The sequence below is a fragment of the Cydia pomonella genome, chromosome 6, assembly GCF_033807575.1.
Source record: "Cydia pomonella isolate Wapato2018A chromosome 6, ilCydPomo1, whole genome shotgun sequence".
In the NCBI taxonomy this organism is placed as follows: domain Eukaryota; kingdom Metazoa; phylum Arthropoda; class Insecta; order Lepidoptera; family Tortricidae; genus Cydia; species Cydia pomonella.
In genome coordinates, this window is record NC_084708.1 from 17,744,421 (window position 1) to 17,763,599 (window position 19,179).

At 38.0% G+C, this 19,179-nt stretch overlaps 1 protein-coding gene across 4 annotated transcripts; it reads left to right on the forward strand.

The window, feature by feature from the left end:
• The first annotated feature begins 971 nt into the window (after positions 1-971).
• LOC133519167 (UPF0489 protein C5orf22 homolog) lies at positions 972-10,412 on the forward strand. 4 transcript variants are annotated; one of them, XM_061853126.1, is made up of 5 exons: positions 1,806-1,987; positions 2,675-2,839; positions 7,789-8,656; positions 9,151-9,396; positions 10,220-10,412. In XM_061853126.1, exons 3-5 carry the CDS (start codon positions 7,850-7,852, stop codon positions 10,316-10,318), a joined length of 1,152 nt encoding a protein of 383 aa, XP_061709110.1. In that variant the 5' UTR covers positions 1,806-1,987; positions 2,675-2,839; positions 7,789-7,849; the 3' UTR covers positions 10,319-10,412. The 4 variants fall into 4 exon arrangements, with proteins under 4 accessions (XP_061709113.1, XP_061709110.1, XP_061709111.1 ...); XM_061853129.1 differs by lacking the exons at positions 1,806-1,987; positions 2,675-2,839 and adding an exon at positions 972-1,359; XM_061853127.1 differs by lacking the exon at positions 2,675-2,839.
• Positions 10,413-19,179: the final 8,767 nt, after the last annotated feature.

Consider the following 19,179-nt stretch of genomic DNA (forward strand, 5'->3'; position numbering starts at 1 on the left):
TTATCTTCATTGTACGTGAGACTGGTAGAGAATGCCTTATAGTTCGCCTTTTGTGCGATTGTATTTTCTTTTGTGTAATAAAAATTAAATCATTTTAAGGAGTATCCTTGTTTATTGCATTAAAAGTTGGTTGAAAGCGGTGAGGGTCTCCCCACGCTCGGCTCGTGAAGAAATTTTATAATTTACAGTACATATGGGGCTACTTTATAGCACTAGTGCGAGAAGTAGCATATTACGTTACTGTGTCGAACATTTAAAGGGCCATATGTACTGTAAAACGTTGTACGATACATGTGCGAATAGGTAATTCGCAACTCGTGTCGATTTAAAACACTCCCTTCGGTCGTGTTTTAATTTATCGCCACTCGTTTCGAATTTCCTATTTTTCGCACTTGTATCGTAATGTACTATTATATGTTTGTTTTAAGATTTATTATAGTTTAGTTTTAAGTTTAATGAATAGTTTATTTATTTTGTTTGTTATTTTATTTACAAATTAAAGTATACAGTGATATTTTGATAAGTAAAAAGACATTAAAAAGACTATAACAGTTCAAAAACTGTCCCAGTTTATGCGCACTTTATATTCTCCATCCATGCTCTCGCTCCACGCACGAGTTAAGCACTTACATTTACTTATACATCGTCCATGTATTTGCCATATTTATGTTTGTATTACCATTAGCACGCACCTTTAATAGTTACTCCCGTACGCAAATCGCGCCGATTGCGTAAGTCCACGTGCTTCTTAATATTGTTGTTCACACGCTTCATATGGCGTGGCCACATTCATGGTATACACGTAACATACGCGCGGGGTACATGCGCTATAAGCAAAATTTTAAGATAAGCAAAAAGGCCGACTAACGGTATCACAGCCATAAAAATATTAAAATTTTCAAATGCTAGTGTCAATTGGGTGTCAATCAAAGAGCATATAATCACTACGTTCTATACTATCATAATCACTATGGTGTCAATCATATTATGTCGTACGTTAACAAACTTATTATTCCGTGGAGAGTTTTTTGTTGTTTGCTTCGTATATCAAAGAGCATATAATCACTACGTGTCATGTATGGGTAATGATAATGAAGATGAATAGATAATTGTGGTGGATGAGTGACTATAATCGTGCGTTATGTTATGTGATAATGATTATTTATTTACTTTTAATATCTGTTTCCGCAGTTCAAAATCGACATAATACTTTGTTAGTGTAATAGTGTTATAATTGCCTATAATCAGTGTCGTCGTTATATCTATTAGTCAAGTTTGAGCATTTATAGTTCGTCCTTTGTAAATATTATTCAAACTTGGACTGTTAAGCTAGAACGCAAGCGTCAAAACGCTATTTAGGTAAGTGTTTTATTTTTATGTAGGTATCTTTGAAAGCTCTATAGTATGCACGTATTTGTTAATAATACAATGCTCTATTTTTCAATCAACCCGCTTGTAATTTTTGAGAGATCATAGCCATATTCTTCTAACTAACTTTTAAAATAATCTTAATCCAAACTAGCCAAAAGGTATCAAGTATGCCCGATTATTAATGATACCTTCTAATAAATATGTAATAAAGTATACAATTTATCATTAGAATAAGGTAACTTTTTAAATCGATAAATGTGACTCATTTCATCACACCAAGTGTTGGTTTTTGACCTTAGTTTGACTGTAAGAGAATGTCTAAAAGCATTAAGTTTGCCTTTATACTTATTAGTTAAAAGTCATGAAATGTATCAAGATTAAAAAAGAAAAGATAAAAGAGAAAAGATAGATTAGAAAAGTAATTATAATTTAAAATGAAATTACTGGTTTCTGTAGCTATAGTTTGGATCGAAGGCAAATGCATCTTTATGAGAAGGAAAATACACTTTTTTAATGTCTGTCGGCTTTAACAAAACTAACCTAAAAACTTAATGTTTGTAATGGAATTAACTGTGTTTTTCCTTATGATGTTTTAATATTAATACTCTTAAACAAAGTAAGTATGTTTATTGATTACTTGTCTTACTTACAGTCACATAAAACACGTAGTTCTGGTTTTATGCTATTATTGCTATTTTGTTTCCCTCTTATTAAATTGTTTATACCTAGTTTATAAAGTTAATTTGGTATAATATAAAGTAACTTCGCATAACATGTAATAGGATTCTAATTTACTATTAAATATCATACCAATGTAATTATATCTAGAAGGAATTCATATTTACAATGGCCCAAATAACATTGACATATATATCTAAGGACGGGCCTTACGGGCACTAAGAATGGCGCTAGTTCAGTGGTGTCACTTTCGAATTTGAGCCAATCCTGCAGTCTAACGCAACTAGTTGCGACCAATCGCGCGCCTGATGCGAACTCATCAACGAATCGCGTTGCGGCGTTAGACTGCACGATTGGCTCGATTTCGTGTGCGTGACACCGCTGTACTGGCCCCATTCTTATTGTCCGTAGGGCCGGTCCTTAGATTTATATGTCAATGCCAAATAAGCCATCACTGTTCAAGTGGTCACCTAAACAACTCTCTGAGAAAAGTTCGTTTCTTGTTAATAAAGCATGGAAAACACAAAAACATTTTTATGAAATAATGCCTGTAGACTCGTATAAATAAATTATTACTCTTTCCATAAATTATCATGTTGAATAACTCAAAATGTGAATACTATAGGTTATAGGTATTCGCGGGCTTGGTTTCCGCAACTCGACGTCCTATTTTGCGCCTTTTTTGCGTGGTGGGTTGTCGGCACTACTCTTGCCAACCCAACTCTACCAAGAAGCCTAGCAGACCCTTGATGTTGCCGACGACTTCTGGGAGAGACCCCGGCAAACCGAGGTATTGTGCCCGGTACTCTGCCAACCCTGGGCATTCAAGAATGACGTGGTCGGCTATCTCCTCTGCCTCCATGCATGCTCTGCAGAGGGGGCTATCTGTAACACGTAGGGTTAGTAGGTGTTTGTTTAGTGGGGCGTGAATGTGAATACTAAATAACTAGAGAGTGATTTTGATAATCAGATGATTATGTAGATGTCAATTTTTACTCAGCCTGGAATCCTGTAATGGAATAGAAGCGAAAATGACCAGTCTGGTCTAGTTTTGTCAACCAGTCTGGTCAAGTGCATAGTGACCCATTGTTGGAATCCCGGTTAGGCCTTTTATTTGTGTGACAAGCACAAGCTTTCTTGGGCTTACTGCGGGTCTTACTCAATCTTTGTAAGAATTTCCTGTAATATAAAGATAAAAACGAATTTCATACAGATATTTTTAAAATAATTTTTATAATAATTAAAGAAATCGAAAAAAAAGCAATCTAAGGAGCATATATAATTAATATACATCAAATTGAGTAAAAATATTTTCTAAAATGCTAGTATCCATAGAGATAACAAGGGACTATGTTTGTATGGACTATGGAGAAGTGGTGACTTTGTTTCCTTTCCTTTTAAAGCCAGGTAGGAGAGGCATGTAAGTAAATTATATTTTCTATGATACTGGGCAAAAAATATATAGGCCTATTAATTTAATTAGAGAAAACAATTACAAATTATAATGACTAATACTAGGCTGGTTCTTCATTGGTCACAAAAAGCAATGAAATAGGGTTGTTTCCAATTTTTTCAAACGCTTGTATTACGTTCTTTATTAACTAAAAGTTGCCCTAAAATTCAACTTTTATACTAAAAACGGCTTTAAATATGTTAAATTAACAAAATATATTTTGACAGATGCTTTCGCGCCCAAAACGCTCTTTGAAAATTGTGTGACGTCACAGTTTACGGTTTGACACATAACTACATACACACGTAGAAGATACGAACTGTCAACTGACATTTGTCATTTGTTGTTTATCACCTAACTGTCAACAGTGTCAATCCAAGAGTTGTGACGTCATCAGAATCTTCAAAGACGTTTCGAGTTTGGTCACTTGACGTGTGCCAAAAGATATTTTAAATTCAATATTTACAAAAATATAGTCATTACAGGTCCCTTAAAAGTAGATTTACGTGTTCTTATAATCCAAAAGAATTTATTGGGATACAATTCTGCCCTAAGATTTGTAGATGGAAACAACCCTATTATTGACATGTTGAATTTTATAAAAATATTAATATATATGGACAGAAAATGAGCAAAAACGAAAAACATGGGAAGAAACACAATGAAGTTATGATATTTGTACAGAACAAAGGAACACACATATCTTTTTAGGGTTCCGTAGCCAAATGGCAAAAAACGGAACCCTTATAGATTCGTCATGTCCGTCTGTCTGTCCGATTATGTCACCGCCACTTTTTTTCATCATATAACTAATAGTAAAATCAAGAATACCATTGCATAGGTAACATATCCTTCGTAGTAGAAAAATATGTTGTATGACAACTATACGCTTAAACACAATATTATTACGGCCAATATTGCAATATAAGTTTGAAATAATAATAAATTATTTTGTGTAAACAATTAAAAGGAAACTACGGAGAATGGATATGGAACATATTTCAAAATGTCTATTCAAATGAGAGCGTAACTACGATCGCATGGCGGCACTTAGGTTCATGTGGCAGTACCGTCTTTACCATAAGGGCACACGGGGCCCGTGCCCAGGGCCTCCATCCTCAGGAGGCCCCTAATTGGCTACTTGACTGTTTTTTTGTAAATAATGTTAAACGATCTTGATTTTCCTGAGGATCAGATGTCTATATGGGACTCATGGCATTTAACCAGCACAAAGGCAGCAGAAATGAGAGTTAAAGTCTGACGCTCGCAGTCGACGATTGAAACGCCTCTAACAAAATGATAAGGTGATGTGACGTCACATCATATAAGTCTGTCCTAAATGTATGGAAGATCAAGGAAATTGCGATTTTAACCCTGAAATATTGCGTTTATGTTTATAGTTGTCATACAATTTATTTTTCAATAAAATGTAAGGAATCGAATGGTGCCATTTTCTTTTCATTTTTGAAAGACAAAAAAAAAATTTTTTTTTTGAGACTTCGGAGCCTTGTATTTTTTTATAATCTCAATATAATTTATAAAATTCCACTTTATAATGGATGGCTCATTTTCTATCCATTTAACTAAATTTTGTTATAATGCCAAGGGCCCCAGCCCCAGCATAGTTTAAAACGGCCTTGCATAGACAAGAAATGAAATTGATTGGCTGTAGTCTGTATATCATACGGCTATAGGAGTTTACTGTAGGTAGGTACTTCCTGGATTAGCTCGATCTAAAAATAAAAGGTGTGCATTATTTCCTAGAATCGGAAATGCCATTCTTGTATACAAATAGAACTAGAAATCGATCCACCTATGTTTTTGTACGAGTTAATACTAACACGTTAAATGAGTTTATTAACGGCGAATATTGATACATAAAAAAAATAACGTTAGGCGATCTTCGTTAATATTACAAAAACATATTTCCTTACAGTAATATCACTAAAATATTATATAAACACCGTATTTTTTTTTAAATGCCGAAGACCGGGCAAAGTGCAGAAGATTGAGTACGAGTAGGAAAGCGGACCCTGGCCTAGACCGGGAAAACTCTAGGTTGAAGAAGATTAGTACCTACTTAATTTCATAGGAGGAAAATTTGAGAACCGGTGCTCAAAATCTTAGTTATTACATGCACAGAACAGCTCACAATTTATTTTAATAATCAAGTATTGGATTACTAATATTAGCTCTTGGAACGGAGGCTTTATATGTATATACAATTATTGTATAAGTCTTCGCTTCAAGGGCCGCCGGAACATTCAGTGTTGTCCATCGCGGCTTCAACACCTTGACCCAGGTGGGCAACAACGGCGCAATGGGTCACGGGGGAGGGGCGCGGGGTTATGTTTGGGCGGCGTAGTAGCGTAGTGACGTCACGACGCGCAGTATCGACCCCGGGCGCCGTCACAACACCCCCCCGGCCCTCAGAGGGGTTCTACGCCTCAGAAACATTCACGGATGTTTCGAGGTGATGTTACGAACCTACACAGAAGTAGGGCATGTCTTATTAGGTCTTGATGTCTTAGAAAATCATCGAGAACGTCTATCATAAAAATATGGTCACCAACAATAATCTGATAGTAAACGTTAAGCAAACTTGTATGTAGAAACTGAACTGAACATCAGATAAACATATTTGATGTAAAATTGCATTAAGCAAGTGCCTAATAACGCGATAATGTGTGTATCGGCATGCGTGAGGAACGAGCGGTAGGACATAATATCCTATCCCACCAACGGTGTACCCACCATTGGTAGGATGGGATGGCCTTAAACTTTATTTAAAGACAGCTGCAGCCCTGGTGACTTTCCTACCAAGAGTAGTTTACGGCTAGTCTGATGTATTAACCTAGGCTTTTTTACCTTAACCAACTCGTCTTTTTCTTCCTTACTACTTACGATTTTTTTTTTCATTAGCATAAGGTATACCAATGTATGTATGTATCATAAATATAACTGTTTTACACTAGAACAGTTTAAAAAAAGATTTTTGCAATAATTTAAAAGGATGTTAGTTTAATAATATCGGTTTTTGAATTCAAACCATACTAGATAATTTTGGCAACTTCCTGCTTTAAGAACAAATATAATTACTTTGTTATGAAATTATTGTAGTTTGTGTTTTTACAAGTAGTCACACTACTATTTAAATTATAAACGAAATAAATGTCATATACAAAGGAAAAAAGCGGCCAAGTGCGAGTCGGACTCGCCCATGAAGGGTTCCGTACCATTTATGACGTATTAAAAAAAAACTTACTAGATCTCGTTCAAACCAATTTTCGGTGGAAGTTTGCATGGTAATATACCTCATATATTTTTATAGTTTTATCATTCTGTTATTTTAGAAGTTTTTACCACTTTGGAAGTGCTTCTCGCGCAAACTATTTAGTTTAGAAAAAAAATGATATTAGAAACCTCAATACCATTTTTGAAGACCTATCCATAAATACCCCACACGTATGGGTTTGATGAAAAAAAATTGAGTTTCAGTTCTAAGTATGGGGAACCACCACAATTTATTGTTTTTTTGTGTGAAAATCTTAATGCGGTTCATAGAATATATCTACTTGCCAAGTTTCAACAGTATAGTTTCGGAAAAAAGTGGCTATGACATACGGACGGACAATAACGCTCCAAAGCAGCCTGGAGGTTAAATTCATTCATACTACATGTTTTTGGTTTAATTGCTGATTTCCATATTCGCTCCATAGCAACGCAAAAGTCCAATACGTATAGGCTGTTTGTTTTATTTTCGAGGTCTCTTTGCATTTGTTAGCAAAGTGATTCTCCCTTGTATATTTTGCGGGGCGGCGCCTTGACCCAAATTTCGACTCGCAGAACAGACAGTGTAGGCGAGCAAAAACGAAGCTTTGTTGACTTAGTCAAGGACCCACTGTTGAGACAGATCATAATAATAAATATTCTAATATCTTTCGATATGGAAGAAGAATATATCTGTAAGAATATTTACTTTTATACCCAGACGGCTTATGTCTAATTATCTAGTACCTAATGTAATAAAAAAAATTTTTTTGCTGTAAGATATCTTCGAATAGGTATTCGAAGAAAATAAGGTTATTTCGGTTACACTTTCCATCAGTTTTCATCCCATTACCTGAAGTGATCGTGATCTACAATGGGTACCCTTTTATAATATCTGCAGTGGCGGGCGTCATATAAATTCAAAGAAAAGCCGGAGCTAAATCGGATAAGTTTTTCTTCAAGAACATGTAGAACAAAGTGCCACTGTAATGTAAGTGATCATAATAATGTTTCAGATATTTCTTATAAGGGTTCCCTTCTAAATCAAAATTGGAATCTTCTGATAACTGGAGTGGAATGGCGGAAAATGGCGAGAAACGAAGTGAGCCGCCTTTGAAGCGCTTCAAAAAAGTGCCAGTTTATGTAGTGGAGGAACACAACGATGCATTACAGTTTATTTACTCCGCCATCGGAGGAAAAAAATTGCCTTTGGAAGGAACGACTCTACTTCACTTCGACGCTCACCCTGACATGCTTATAGATCGTAGATTGAAGGGTGCTGAGGCCCGGGCTGGCAGAGAACTTTTGCCTTTGTTACAAATAGAGAACTGGATAGTTCCTGCGGCTGCGGCTGGACACATAGGCCGTGTTGTATGGCTGCGGCCACCTTGGGCAAAACAATTCAAAGATGGCTCTCGTGTCATAGACGTCGGCGATCACCCGGATAACGGCTTACTGCGCGTTAATAGCAAAGAACCATATTATATGTCTGATGCCCTCTATTCTTCCAAACTGTACAACAAACGAACCTTCACACTAACTGTAGCAGAAGTCCCAGACCCGGACCATACTGAAGACGAAACCCATATGAAAATACTGGCTAAAGAACTAGCAATATCGTACCCTTATGTTCTCGATATCGATTTAGACTTCTTTAGCACGGGAAATCCCTTTTTATCCCTTTATGAAAATATACAGCTGTACGACCGCTTGGAGCCAATCTTCGGATTTAAACTTCCCGATAGCGACGATAACGAAACTGTAGAGAAATTTGTGGATTTACGTGAAAGGCAATTGAACGAACTCGATAACTTATTCCAGCACCTCGAGGAACATAATAATTTGGAAAATTATGAAGGTGAAAAGACGGAGACTTTTCAGAAAGTAAGTGAATTATTTTATGATATTTGGCAACAGACGTTACAGCTTGTTAAACAATGAGTATACTATAGGTAGTGCGAGAGTAACACTCGCTGCTAACTCTAATTAGGGAAGTTAATTGATGACGTAAAAAAATACCAGACTGTTGTTTATAAAGCTGAATGCTGAAGGGCATGAGTTCCAATTTGATACGGAAAATCAGGGATGAATCACAATTATAACAAATACATGTGTCATGAACTTGAAATATAGGCTCCGTGCATTTATTTATTTATTTAATCTTTATTGCACATAAGAAAACACACTGTACAATACTGTACTGTGTGTGTGTACTGTACTGTATTATGTATTTATTTGGAGCACAAGTATTAGTAATTTATACTCCGTAACACAAGCCTTACTCTTATGGTTGGACGAAGTTGTGCCATATTTATTTTTAACATCTGAAATAACTTCTAACACCCACTTTGACACTTTCTCTTCATAAATATGCGTAGGTTTCAGATATCGCCTCGGCTGTGTTATCCGAAGCTGGGCGGTTGGGCCAGCCGCCGAATTGGTGGGCGGTGTACGCGGGCGGATGCACGCGCGACCAGGGCGGGTTGCCGCATCACATTAGCACAGAGGAGGAGGTGCGACATAAAATGGACACGATCATCAGACCATTGTTGAAAGCCTTGCCGCCACCTGTTTTGGTGACCGTCGCGAGGTCTACTGACGACGGTTACTGCCCTCCGGATCAGGTAATATGTCGGCTATCCTGTTTTATTTTTGTGAACAGTATCAGCTGAGAGTAGAGAGCAGCTCACTATCATGGCGGGTTCATTTTAGAAATCCAAAAGAAATTTTAGAGATCTTTAGGTAAATATTTCCGTCTCGCTGACGGGGATGAGTCCTAAAATTTGTGCGATAAGGACAACTGTAGCTCAGGCGAAATCCTGCGTAAAAATCTCAGATATCGCGATTTCGTTCTCGACATTTTCCTCCTTCAAAACTTAACCAATCGTAACGAAATTTTGGGAACAGAATGAGAAAGAAATTATCTGTGTCTGACCGTTTTGATTTTTGCGTTTATTGTTGCCTATTTTGTATACTAGGTGTCTATTTACGGCGCATTTATTTGGCCGTTTTTAGCGCTGTTTGAAGTAATCTAGTCCTTATGAAAACAAAAGTATCAAAAGACACAGATACTGGTAATATTGAACTCATATAAAAGAAAACATTCATCAGGGCCAAAATCCAGAGAGGAAAATGTCGAGAACGTTTGTATGAAGAAGTGACCACAAATGTATCCTCTATATATCCATACATGTATCGGCCACCGTTACGAGGTCTACTGGCAGTAGTTACTGCCCTCGGGGCCAGGTGCAGTAGTACATTATTCTCTTTTTTGTCGAGTTTCTCTTACACACAATAGCTAATATTGTCAGGTTGGGAAATCAGCAGAAAAATCAGTATAATTAAAAACAAACAGAATGTTACACCTATATAGCAATAAAAACAGCTCAATATAAAATAAGTGTTATTTAAATTGGCCGTTAAAGTTCTTATTTTTTATTGTTGCAGGTTGACTACATTCAATCACTAGTACTCCATATGCTTAAAGAAATTTATGATACCGATGAACCAGAATATTATTATTTAAAAGTGAGCAACGAAGATTAAATGACATTGTAATTAATAATATCATCGTTTGTGAGTTTTTATATTGTACTCGTATTTTTCTATTAAAATGAATACACCGTAAATACTACTTGAATGTGTAATTTTTGATGTGAAAATATCGACGTACATAATTATTGCTTAGACGAGATTAATTTTGAGTTATATATACTTACCTAAAGTATACTACATATTTATAAAGTGGACTCTAATAGAAATTGCAAATAATGTAAACTAACTTACCTTCAACACTTGGTATTCACGCACTGTTTGACAACAATCATGATCTTATCAACTGATTTTCGATTCTGATTTATATACTTTTATCTACTTACACACATATTATAAAAACTCTATGATGCGTTCAAAATGTTTTGTAACAACAAATTTCTTATCTGTGATGATGTTGTAATTGCTTCATAACTACATCAAAATCGATTTTATTATGTCTTCAAATTTGGAACATCTCTGAGAAAAAAAAGTAGTTCCATTTGACCTCTATTCTAATATCAGTCGAGATGCCTTTTTGTTCGAAATGAAATGTCAATTGCATACAATTTTGACATATCTCGCATGTTAGTTTGTCTCTGAATTGAAAAATAAAAACTACGAATGCGTGACATGCGTGAAAAAAGTTTTTATTTGCCGCCATTTGACGTACAGTTTATCTATTAATTAGTTTTAAGTATAAAATGAATATGTTTTGTTGTTTTTAAAGTAACTATAGCAAAAGTTTCGTGTAAAATGAGCGAAAAATAAAAAAAATCGGTGACGCCACCACATATCCCCGAGTACCGCCAAGAGAGCAACGATGCCCTGTAATTTGGGTTAGTGAATATATCATAGAAAGTTTATGTACATAAATAAAGTATGTACATAACTGTACATAATTAGGCATTAAAACACTCGTGTGATCCTATTAAGAAACTCACTTCGTTCGTTTCTTAAACCCACACTCGTGTATTTTAATGCCTTTTATTATGTAGCAGTCACATAAACTACTATTATTGTATCAACTTTTTGTTAAAATATATGTTAATTGATGTTACTGTGAAATCAACCTCCATCAAAATTTTAGGTTAGATGTCTAATGACCAACAAAGCAATATTTGTTTACATTATTTGCTTTTTCAGGTTCCGTACCCAAAGGGTGAAACGGAAGCCTATTACTAAGACTCTGCTGTCCGTCCGTCCGTCTGTCACCAGGGTGTATCTCATGTGACGCATCAACTGTGATAGCAAGACAGTTAAAATTTTCACAGATGAGGTATTTCTGTTGCCGCTATAATAACACCCTCGGTGGGCGAGTCCGACTCGCACTTGTCCGGTTTTTTTCTATTGGACTTCGGTGTATATTATGTACAGTTAGCAAGCAAGCTATCAGCAGCATCACAATCCTTGCATACAAACTAGATTCACTAGAATATAATCGAATCTAACATAGTGGCATTACAAACTCAGAGTACTCAGAGTAGCGTTCACTGATCAGGCACGGGCGCACGGGGCGACTGTGGCACGGAACAACGGAGCAAAACCGGAAGCTGATTCTGATGTAACAATTTGTTACGTTTTAAATCTTGTTTTGATACAACCATGAAGATAGCACTTATTGGTGCATGAGTCGTGCGTGCGTGAGCTGCGGACGGACAAGCCACCAAGAAGATGGTCAGGTCATGTCAAAACAAGATCAAATCCATAACAAATCAGAATTGGCCTCACCCTCACTAAAAGCGTTAAACAAAAGAGCAGTGGCGTGTGTAACTAAAGGACCTAATATACAGTGTGTTAATTTAGTCGCCTGCAGTAATTTACGGGATGAATATACATATATGTAGGTCATACTGAGCAACTTATACTACGGGACCAACCCCGAACTCGCGAAAAAAAAATCGGGTGTTTCATACATTTTGGCTGTCTGATCTTGAAATTTTCTATGGCAGAGTAATTTTTTTTTCGCGATTTCCGGTTTGGTCCTATAGTAGAAGTTACTCAGAATGACCTATACTCGTATATTAAATAATGCACCCGTAAATTATCGCAGACGACTAAATAAACACCCTGTATATACATACCTATATCTAAAATTAACAGTCTGTAAATATTTATCAGCTCCGTAAAATAACGAATTCCCCAATTACGAGAAGCGGGAATGCCCTCATCCAATTCCGTCTGGTATAACACTGTACAAGTGAACACATATAGTTGAAGTTGACCTCTTATTTTCGAGTTAACAAGTATTTATTTCGGAGTTAGTGAACGCATTCGTCTGCGAGCTGGGCGGGTGCCGAGACAACCAGTTACCGCCCGCCCTCGCCCGGCGCCAAAAGTAACTCGATATATTGCAATGTAAAGCATATTCATAACGACTTTATACCCTCATTTACATGGTAAAAATGCTATAAAGCTGAGATTTCGGAGCGATAAATGGGCCCATGCAATAATGGATGTAAAATATTTGGTTGAGCATATTTTACTTTTTTATTTTCATTACTCGTGTCGTAAACTTTTGTAAAACTGTGCTTTTTATATAATGAGGTAATTAGAACAGAGCTACTGTATTATTTTATTTAAGCTAGGAAGGATGATAGCTCGGTCCATAAGAGCGAGCGAAATAAATATGATTAATACACAAATTGACTAAGTCCCACGGTAAGCTCAATAATGCTTGTGTTGTGAGTACTTAGACAACGATATATTCAATATATATATAATACATAGAAAAGACCCATGACTCGGGTACAAACATTCGTGCTCACGCCACAAATAAATGCCCTTACCAGGATTTGAACCCGGATCCATAGGCTTGATAGGCAGGGTCACTACCGACTAGGCCAGACAGGTCGTCAAATATGTAAACATATACATGTACAATCGAACAAATTTGTAACCACCATACAGTGCCGGCCAATAATCACCTTTGTGTTTTTCTGTAAGAATATTTATAGAGTAAACAAAATAAGTATATAGATTGCATTTTTACCAGTCATTTTATACAAATATGTGATGAAGACTGCAATGAAATATTGTGAATTAAGTACAATAGGAGACTCAGCGTGTTTCTAAAATAGCTCTAATAAAAAAAATTGGTTGACTTACAAGGAAAGGTACCCAACTGTCCGGTTCCCATTTGATTTATATTTATATATGTTATAGAGTAGTCTATAATAACGGACACGTATTTTTTTAGCTGCCCAAACTCAACCTATTGGGAGAAATTGTCCTCCAAAGTACTAAAAAGTTACTAAATCTTCTAACTCCTATAGAAAGTGATGCTCAAGCAACTTGCTAGTTAATGGCTTGTTTGAGCATATGTTTGAGAATAGGAAAAAATAATGTACACGTGTTTTGTTATATCTGCTTAAACTCAAGTTTTCCTAAAAAAAACACCCGTCTTTATGTGTAACTTTAGCGATAAGATATTATAAAACTTCGAATGTCGATTTTTTTAGGAAAAAATGAGTTATAGCCGATATAACAAAACACGTGATCATTATTTTTTGCTGCTTTCAAACATATACTCAAACCAGCCATTAACTAGCAAGTAGCTTGAGCAAAAGTTTCTATAGGAGTTAGAAGATTTAGTAATTTTTTAGAACTTTGGGGGACAATTTCTCCCAATAGGTTGAGTTTGGGCAGCTAAAAAAAAATACGTGTCTGTTATTTTAGACTACTCTATAACATATATGACGGATCAATATCTTCAGACATTGGGCGTTGCTGGGTAATTCGAGTATTGAGACAATGATGGAAATCAAATGGTTCTTTATTTATTGGATAAACAATTATCGAGCACTAAGTAACACAATGTAGCGAGGACAGTTCCGTGGTAGGACCAAGGTGTTCACTCTAGCGCAGTCAGTCGGAGAATGAATCACGTCTTGGCCTGCCCGACTCCATCCTAGCGCACGAAGTGGGGCTAGCTGGTTCGATGTGACGTCAGCTACCCGATCGACCAATCATAGCTGTTCGCGCGCTGCGCTACAATTGAGCGTCCGTACTAATAGCCGATCTGTCTCCGACACGGCCATCCTGTGCCGACACACGGCCCCGTGTGTCTATTCTGTAACAATAAAACAACAGCAAAGTACACCGTTCGGTCACTCCTGACGTCATCTAAAAAAAAACTCCGATATTGACATCCACCATTTTAATAAAAATCAAAAATAAAGGTAAACAAGCTTACATTTAATAGGATTAGCTTAAAGGACCCTAATCATCGCAGATCATTTTATTTTAACTGACTTAAGAAATGCAAGAACAGCCATGTACCATTGTTTAGCTGGCTTCATAGCCACACACTATACAAAACATTAAATCAACAAAAAAAGGCATCTCATTCCCGGCCTAACGGGTATCACATACCCAAACATACTACGTGCATCCCTGCGGGATCACCGAGCCAACCCTATGACTCTACGGTCTCCACGAGACCCGGCCTCCGCCAGAGCTCACCGCGCACCGCGTACCCACGGACTACTCAAAGCAGACACCGACTTCTAACGGGCTACGGCTACAGTAAAGCCTCTGGTACGGCCTGAGCCGCTGAACTGAGATCCTCATCCTCACTTGCATACTCGCTTTCATCTACTTCAATTGGTACCTGGCTTTCTGGCATTTTTCTCAACCTATCGTGTGCGTATTTATAGGTGCGTTTTGAATTTAACCCTGTCAAAACGTATCGATCACCATCTAATACTTCTGTTATCCTAAACGGGCCTCTAAATTTAGCGTCTAACTTGGTCTGATTACGCTCTTCGTTCTCTATCAGTACGTACTCTCCTACAGAGAATTTTTTTAACTGCGCTTTTGTGCTATCAAACCGTGTCTTGTCATACTGAGCTGATTTTTCGATTTGTTGCGCGGCGCGTTCCCTGACTTCTAAAATATCTACTTCAGGGACATCATCACCAGTCATTAGTTCTAAAGGGCGCGATACCTTGCCAATCAATAGTTCAAGCGGACTTGCCTGCGTTACTCTATTAACGGTACAGTTCAAAGCAAGCTGCACGTCATCTAACGCGTCTTGCCATGACCTATCGTCACTCGTCTCTACTGCTGTCAACATAGACTTAAGGGTGCTCATAACCCTTTCAACCTGTCCGTTCGCTCGCGATGAACCGGTAGCTATCAAATGTAAATCAATTTGTTTACTATCGCAAAACTCCCTAAACTCGCGACCCGCAAAACAACGACCCTGGTCCGCGATGAGTCTTACTGGAGCACCGAAAAGAGATACACACTTTCTAACCGCTCTAATGCTACTCTTGGTGTCGATGTTTTTTGTGCGACAAAGACAAACAAATTTTGTAAAAGCATCAATCAGGACGAAAACATACTCTTTCTTATCGCTTTTCCCGCTGAGCTTTCCTGTCGCGTCAATGTGCACCGTATGCCAAGGAATGGTCACTTTTGGTATAGGGTGTAGCTCCGCTTGTATTTTACCTGAATGACTTTTTGCGACTTTGCATGTTACACAGTTGTCTACTAGTTTACGAACATAGCGAGCCATTCCCTCGAACCAATAGTGATCATAAAGCTTCTCTAAGGTTTTTTCCCAACCCAAATGAACAATTGTGTCATGCACGTTGGTAACGACAGAAAACCTCAGGGCCCTAGGTACTATAGGTAAGCACTTAGTACGACCGTTGCGCTGAATTTTACGGTAAAGAACGCCCTTACGAACCTCGTATGTTTTTGCAATATCGTCTGACATTAGACCGTCGTTAAATGCCGTCTTAAGTTTTTGAATGTCCTCGTCTCGCTGCTGTTCTGCTAGCAGCCAATTTCCAGAGAGTTCCGTCAAGTTAACATGTTTATCAGCTACTTTTGAAATCTGTTGTTTTGTTACTCTAGGCAAAGGGTTGCGCGAAAGAAAATCAACGTGACCCATATGTTTCCCGGCTCTATAAACGACATCGAAATCAAAAGATTGTAAATAGCACCACCAACGGTGCACGCGAGGAGTTAAGTCGGCTTTATCGCGCGAAGACTTGAGGGCGTTGCAGTCGGTTACTACCGTAAACTTTCTCCCATGTAAATATGACCGAAAATGCTTTACTCCGTTTACTACGGCTAGGGTCTCCAGCTCGTACGAATGGTACCTTGTCTCTGCCGGGGAGGTGCGTTTACTGTAATAACCCACCACGCGTCTCTTACCATCGATATTTTGCAACAAAATCGCACCATACCCGTCCGCGCTAGCGTCAGTATGAAGCTCCGCCGGATAGCGAGGGTCGAAAATAGTTAAAACCGGCTCGTTAGTTAAAATCGATATTATCTGCTGACGTATCTGTTCGTGATTTTCTTTCCAGATGAAAGGGCACTTACCCGACGTAAGCCTGTGTAACGGAGCCATAATACGTGAAAAATTGGGCACAAATTGGCGAAAATACGAGGCCAGGCCAATAAACTGTCTAAGTTGGGTAACTGACTCTGGCGGTGGTAATGCAGACAATGCCTCAAATTTTCGCTTGTTAGGCTTGATTTCCCCTGCTTCTACTTCATAACCTAGGAACGAGTTGAGACAGTGATCCAGTTGGCGGTGCAATGGCACACACGTTGACGCGTCGTTCGGTCGCCGCTGGGCTCGTTGAGCTGGTGGCGCTGGTGCAGCGACTCGCGATGTGGCCTTGAGTTCCGCACTTGAAGCATACGACGGATGTACTGGTAGACTGCTTGGGTGTTGCGTGAGATGCGACCGCTTTCTTTGTTTTCATTCGACATTCGGCTTGTTTGTGACCTATTTTACCACAACCGAAGCATTTGAGTTGTGTAGTAGACAGTCTCGGGCGTTTGATGTTATCATCCTTACTTTTATCTTCATGATTTGGTGCTTTTCTCTTCAAATAAGAAAAAGCCTGTAATTCCTTTTGTAATTCATCTCGCGAAGTAATCTCAGTAGTAAAAGCCAGGCGTTGAAGTCTCGTATCCATATGTGCTAAGTGTGCAAGCACGATTGACAGCATTACACGTTCGGTGTCGACGTTTTTAAAACGATTCATGAGGGACGACATAACACGGCTTGCGTATGCACCATACGTTTCCTTTTCCCCGGGTTTATCAGTAGCAAGGTTAATTAGTGTGGCTGCTAAAGTTTCACTTGGGGCAAACCTTGCAATGAATAGTTCCTTGAACTTTTGCCACGTAATACCAGGGTAAATGATCCGTGACAGCCACGTCGACGCTGCTCCTTTCAATGCCTTGCTGATGGCAACAACAAGCTGACCGCCTTCTAATGGAGTATCGGTCATACACACGTCGGCAGTAGTAGCCCAAGACAGTGCATCGTTGTCTTGCTTATCGGGATCGAAGTCTGGAAAAACCACACGCGAAGTGTTGGTTATCGCTGCTGGGCTTCGCAGCGCTTCGATAAGCGCGCGCATTTGCTGGTTTTGAGCCTCGAGGATTTGCTGCCATGGTACGTCACTTCCGGTGCCATTAATACGTGTCTCATTTGCTCGATTAGATCCCACATCTGATGACGGATCAATATCTTCAGACATTGGGCGTTGCTGGGTAATTCGAGTATTGAGACAATGATGGAAATCAAATGGTTCTTTATTTATTGGATAAACAATTATCGAGCACTAAGTAACACAATGTAGCGAGGACAGTTCCGTGGTAGGACCAAGGTGTTCACTCTAGCGCAGTCAGTCGGAGAATGAATCACGTCTTGGCCTGCCCGACTCCATCCTAGCGCACGAAGTGGGGCTAGCTGGTTCGATGTGACGTCAGCTACCCGATCGACCAATCATAGCTGTTCGCGCGCTGCGCTACAATTGAGCGTCCGTACTAATAGCCGATCTGTCTCCGACATATATAAATATAAATCAAATCGGAACCGGACAGTTGGGTACCTTTCCTAGTTAGTTGACTATATATTAAAACACTCCCCTCTATTAAGAAAACAATTGTTACATGAGACCTATTTTTCTCACCGCTCGCACAAAGGACTACACTACTAAAAGTAGTGAGGTGAAATGGTGAAAAACACAAATATTAAAAAAGTTCTACTGTAAAAATATGGAGGTGATATATTATTGGCCGGTACTGTAGAACGTTTTCACAGTAAGTGTCATAATAAAGGGTCTAGCAGGCTAAGGAAGGAGAATTGGCCCCTGTGACGAATATCGGATTTTTATAATGTCATTTGTTGGCTGAATTGATTTTTCGCAGTAGCTAATAATAGTATTTGCAGTTTATGTGATTTTTTACATAGGTGTACCTTTACAAATACTTGTTGAAATGAGCAGTCAAAAAATCTTTGACATTTTAATCATTATTTTTTCAGGGAATCTGAGTTATAATATAATCCTACTCATTCTTTGTAGCTATGATTAGGTTTGATTGCTCTGCCTTGTATAGTTCAGGAGAAAAACGATTTTGAAAAATGTGTCCATAAAATGACGTTTTTGACATTATATCTCGGTGACGGTTGAAGGTAGGGGCTGAAAGTTAAGGTGTTTCTATATTATAAGATAGCCAACAAATGACATTATAAAAATGCGATAATCGTCACAGGGGCCACTTCTCCTTCCTTAGCCTGCTAGACCCTTTACTTTTTAAATGACGTAGAAAATGTGAAAAGGTTTCACAGTGGGTCAGGAATCAAGTTGTTAGATAGATCACGTATTTAGCCTTATTTCAGGCTCAGATGCAACAAAATTTCGATTGCTATAGTTCTTTCTAAAATATTTTCATAATCATATACATTATCATATACGTTCAAATAATATACTCGTAGGTACTTCATCGTGATGGAAGTCTACGTGTTGTTATTTTTAATTAAATCTACTGTACAATCCGATGTTAAAATAGTATGTCTATTTACCTATAATTTATAGAATCGTGCCTTATTACAATGT

Bases quoted from the DNA above. Each gene is read 5' to 3' on its own strand.
- LOC133519167 (XM_061853129.1), top strand. From the start codon at position 7,850: ATGGCGGAAAATGGCGAGAAACGAAGTGAGCCGCCTTTGAAGCGCTTC. The intron at 8,657-9,150 runs GTAAGTGAATTA...AAATATGCGTAG, and splicing joins AGACGGAGACTTTTCAGAAA to GTTTCAGATATCGCCTCGGC. The intron at 9,397-10,219 runs GTAATATGTCGG...TTATTGTTGCAG, and splicing joins GTTACTGCCCTCCGGATCAG to GTTGACTACATTCAATCACT.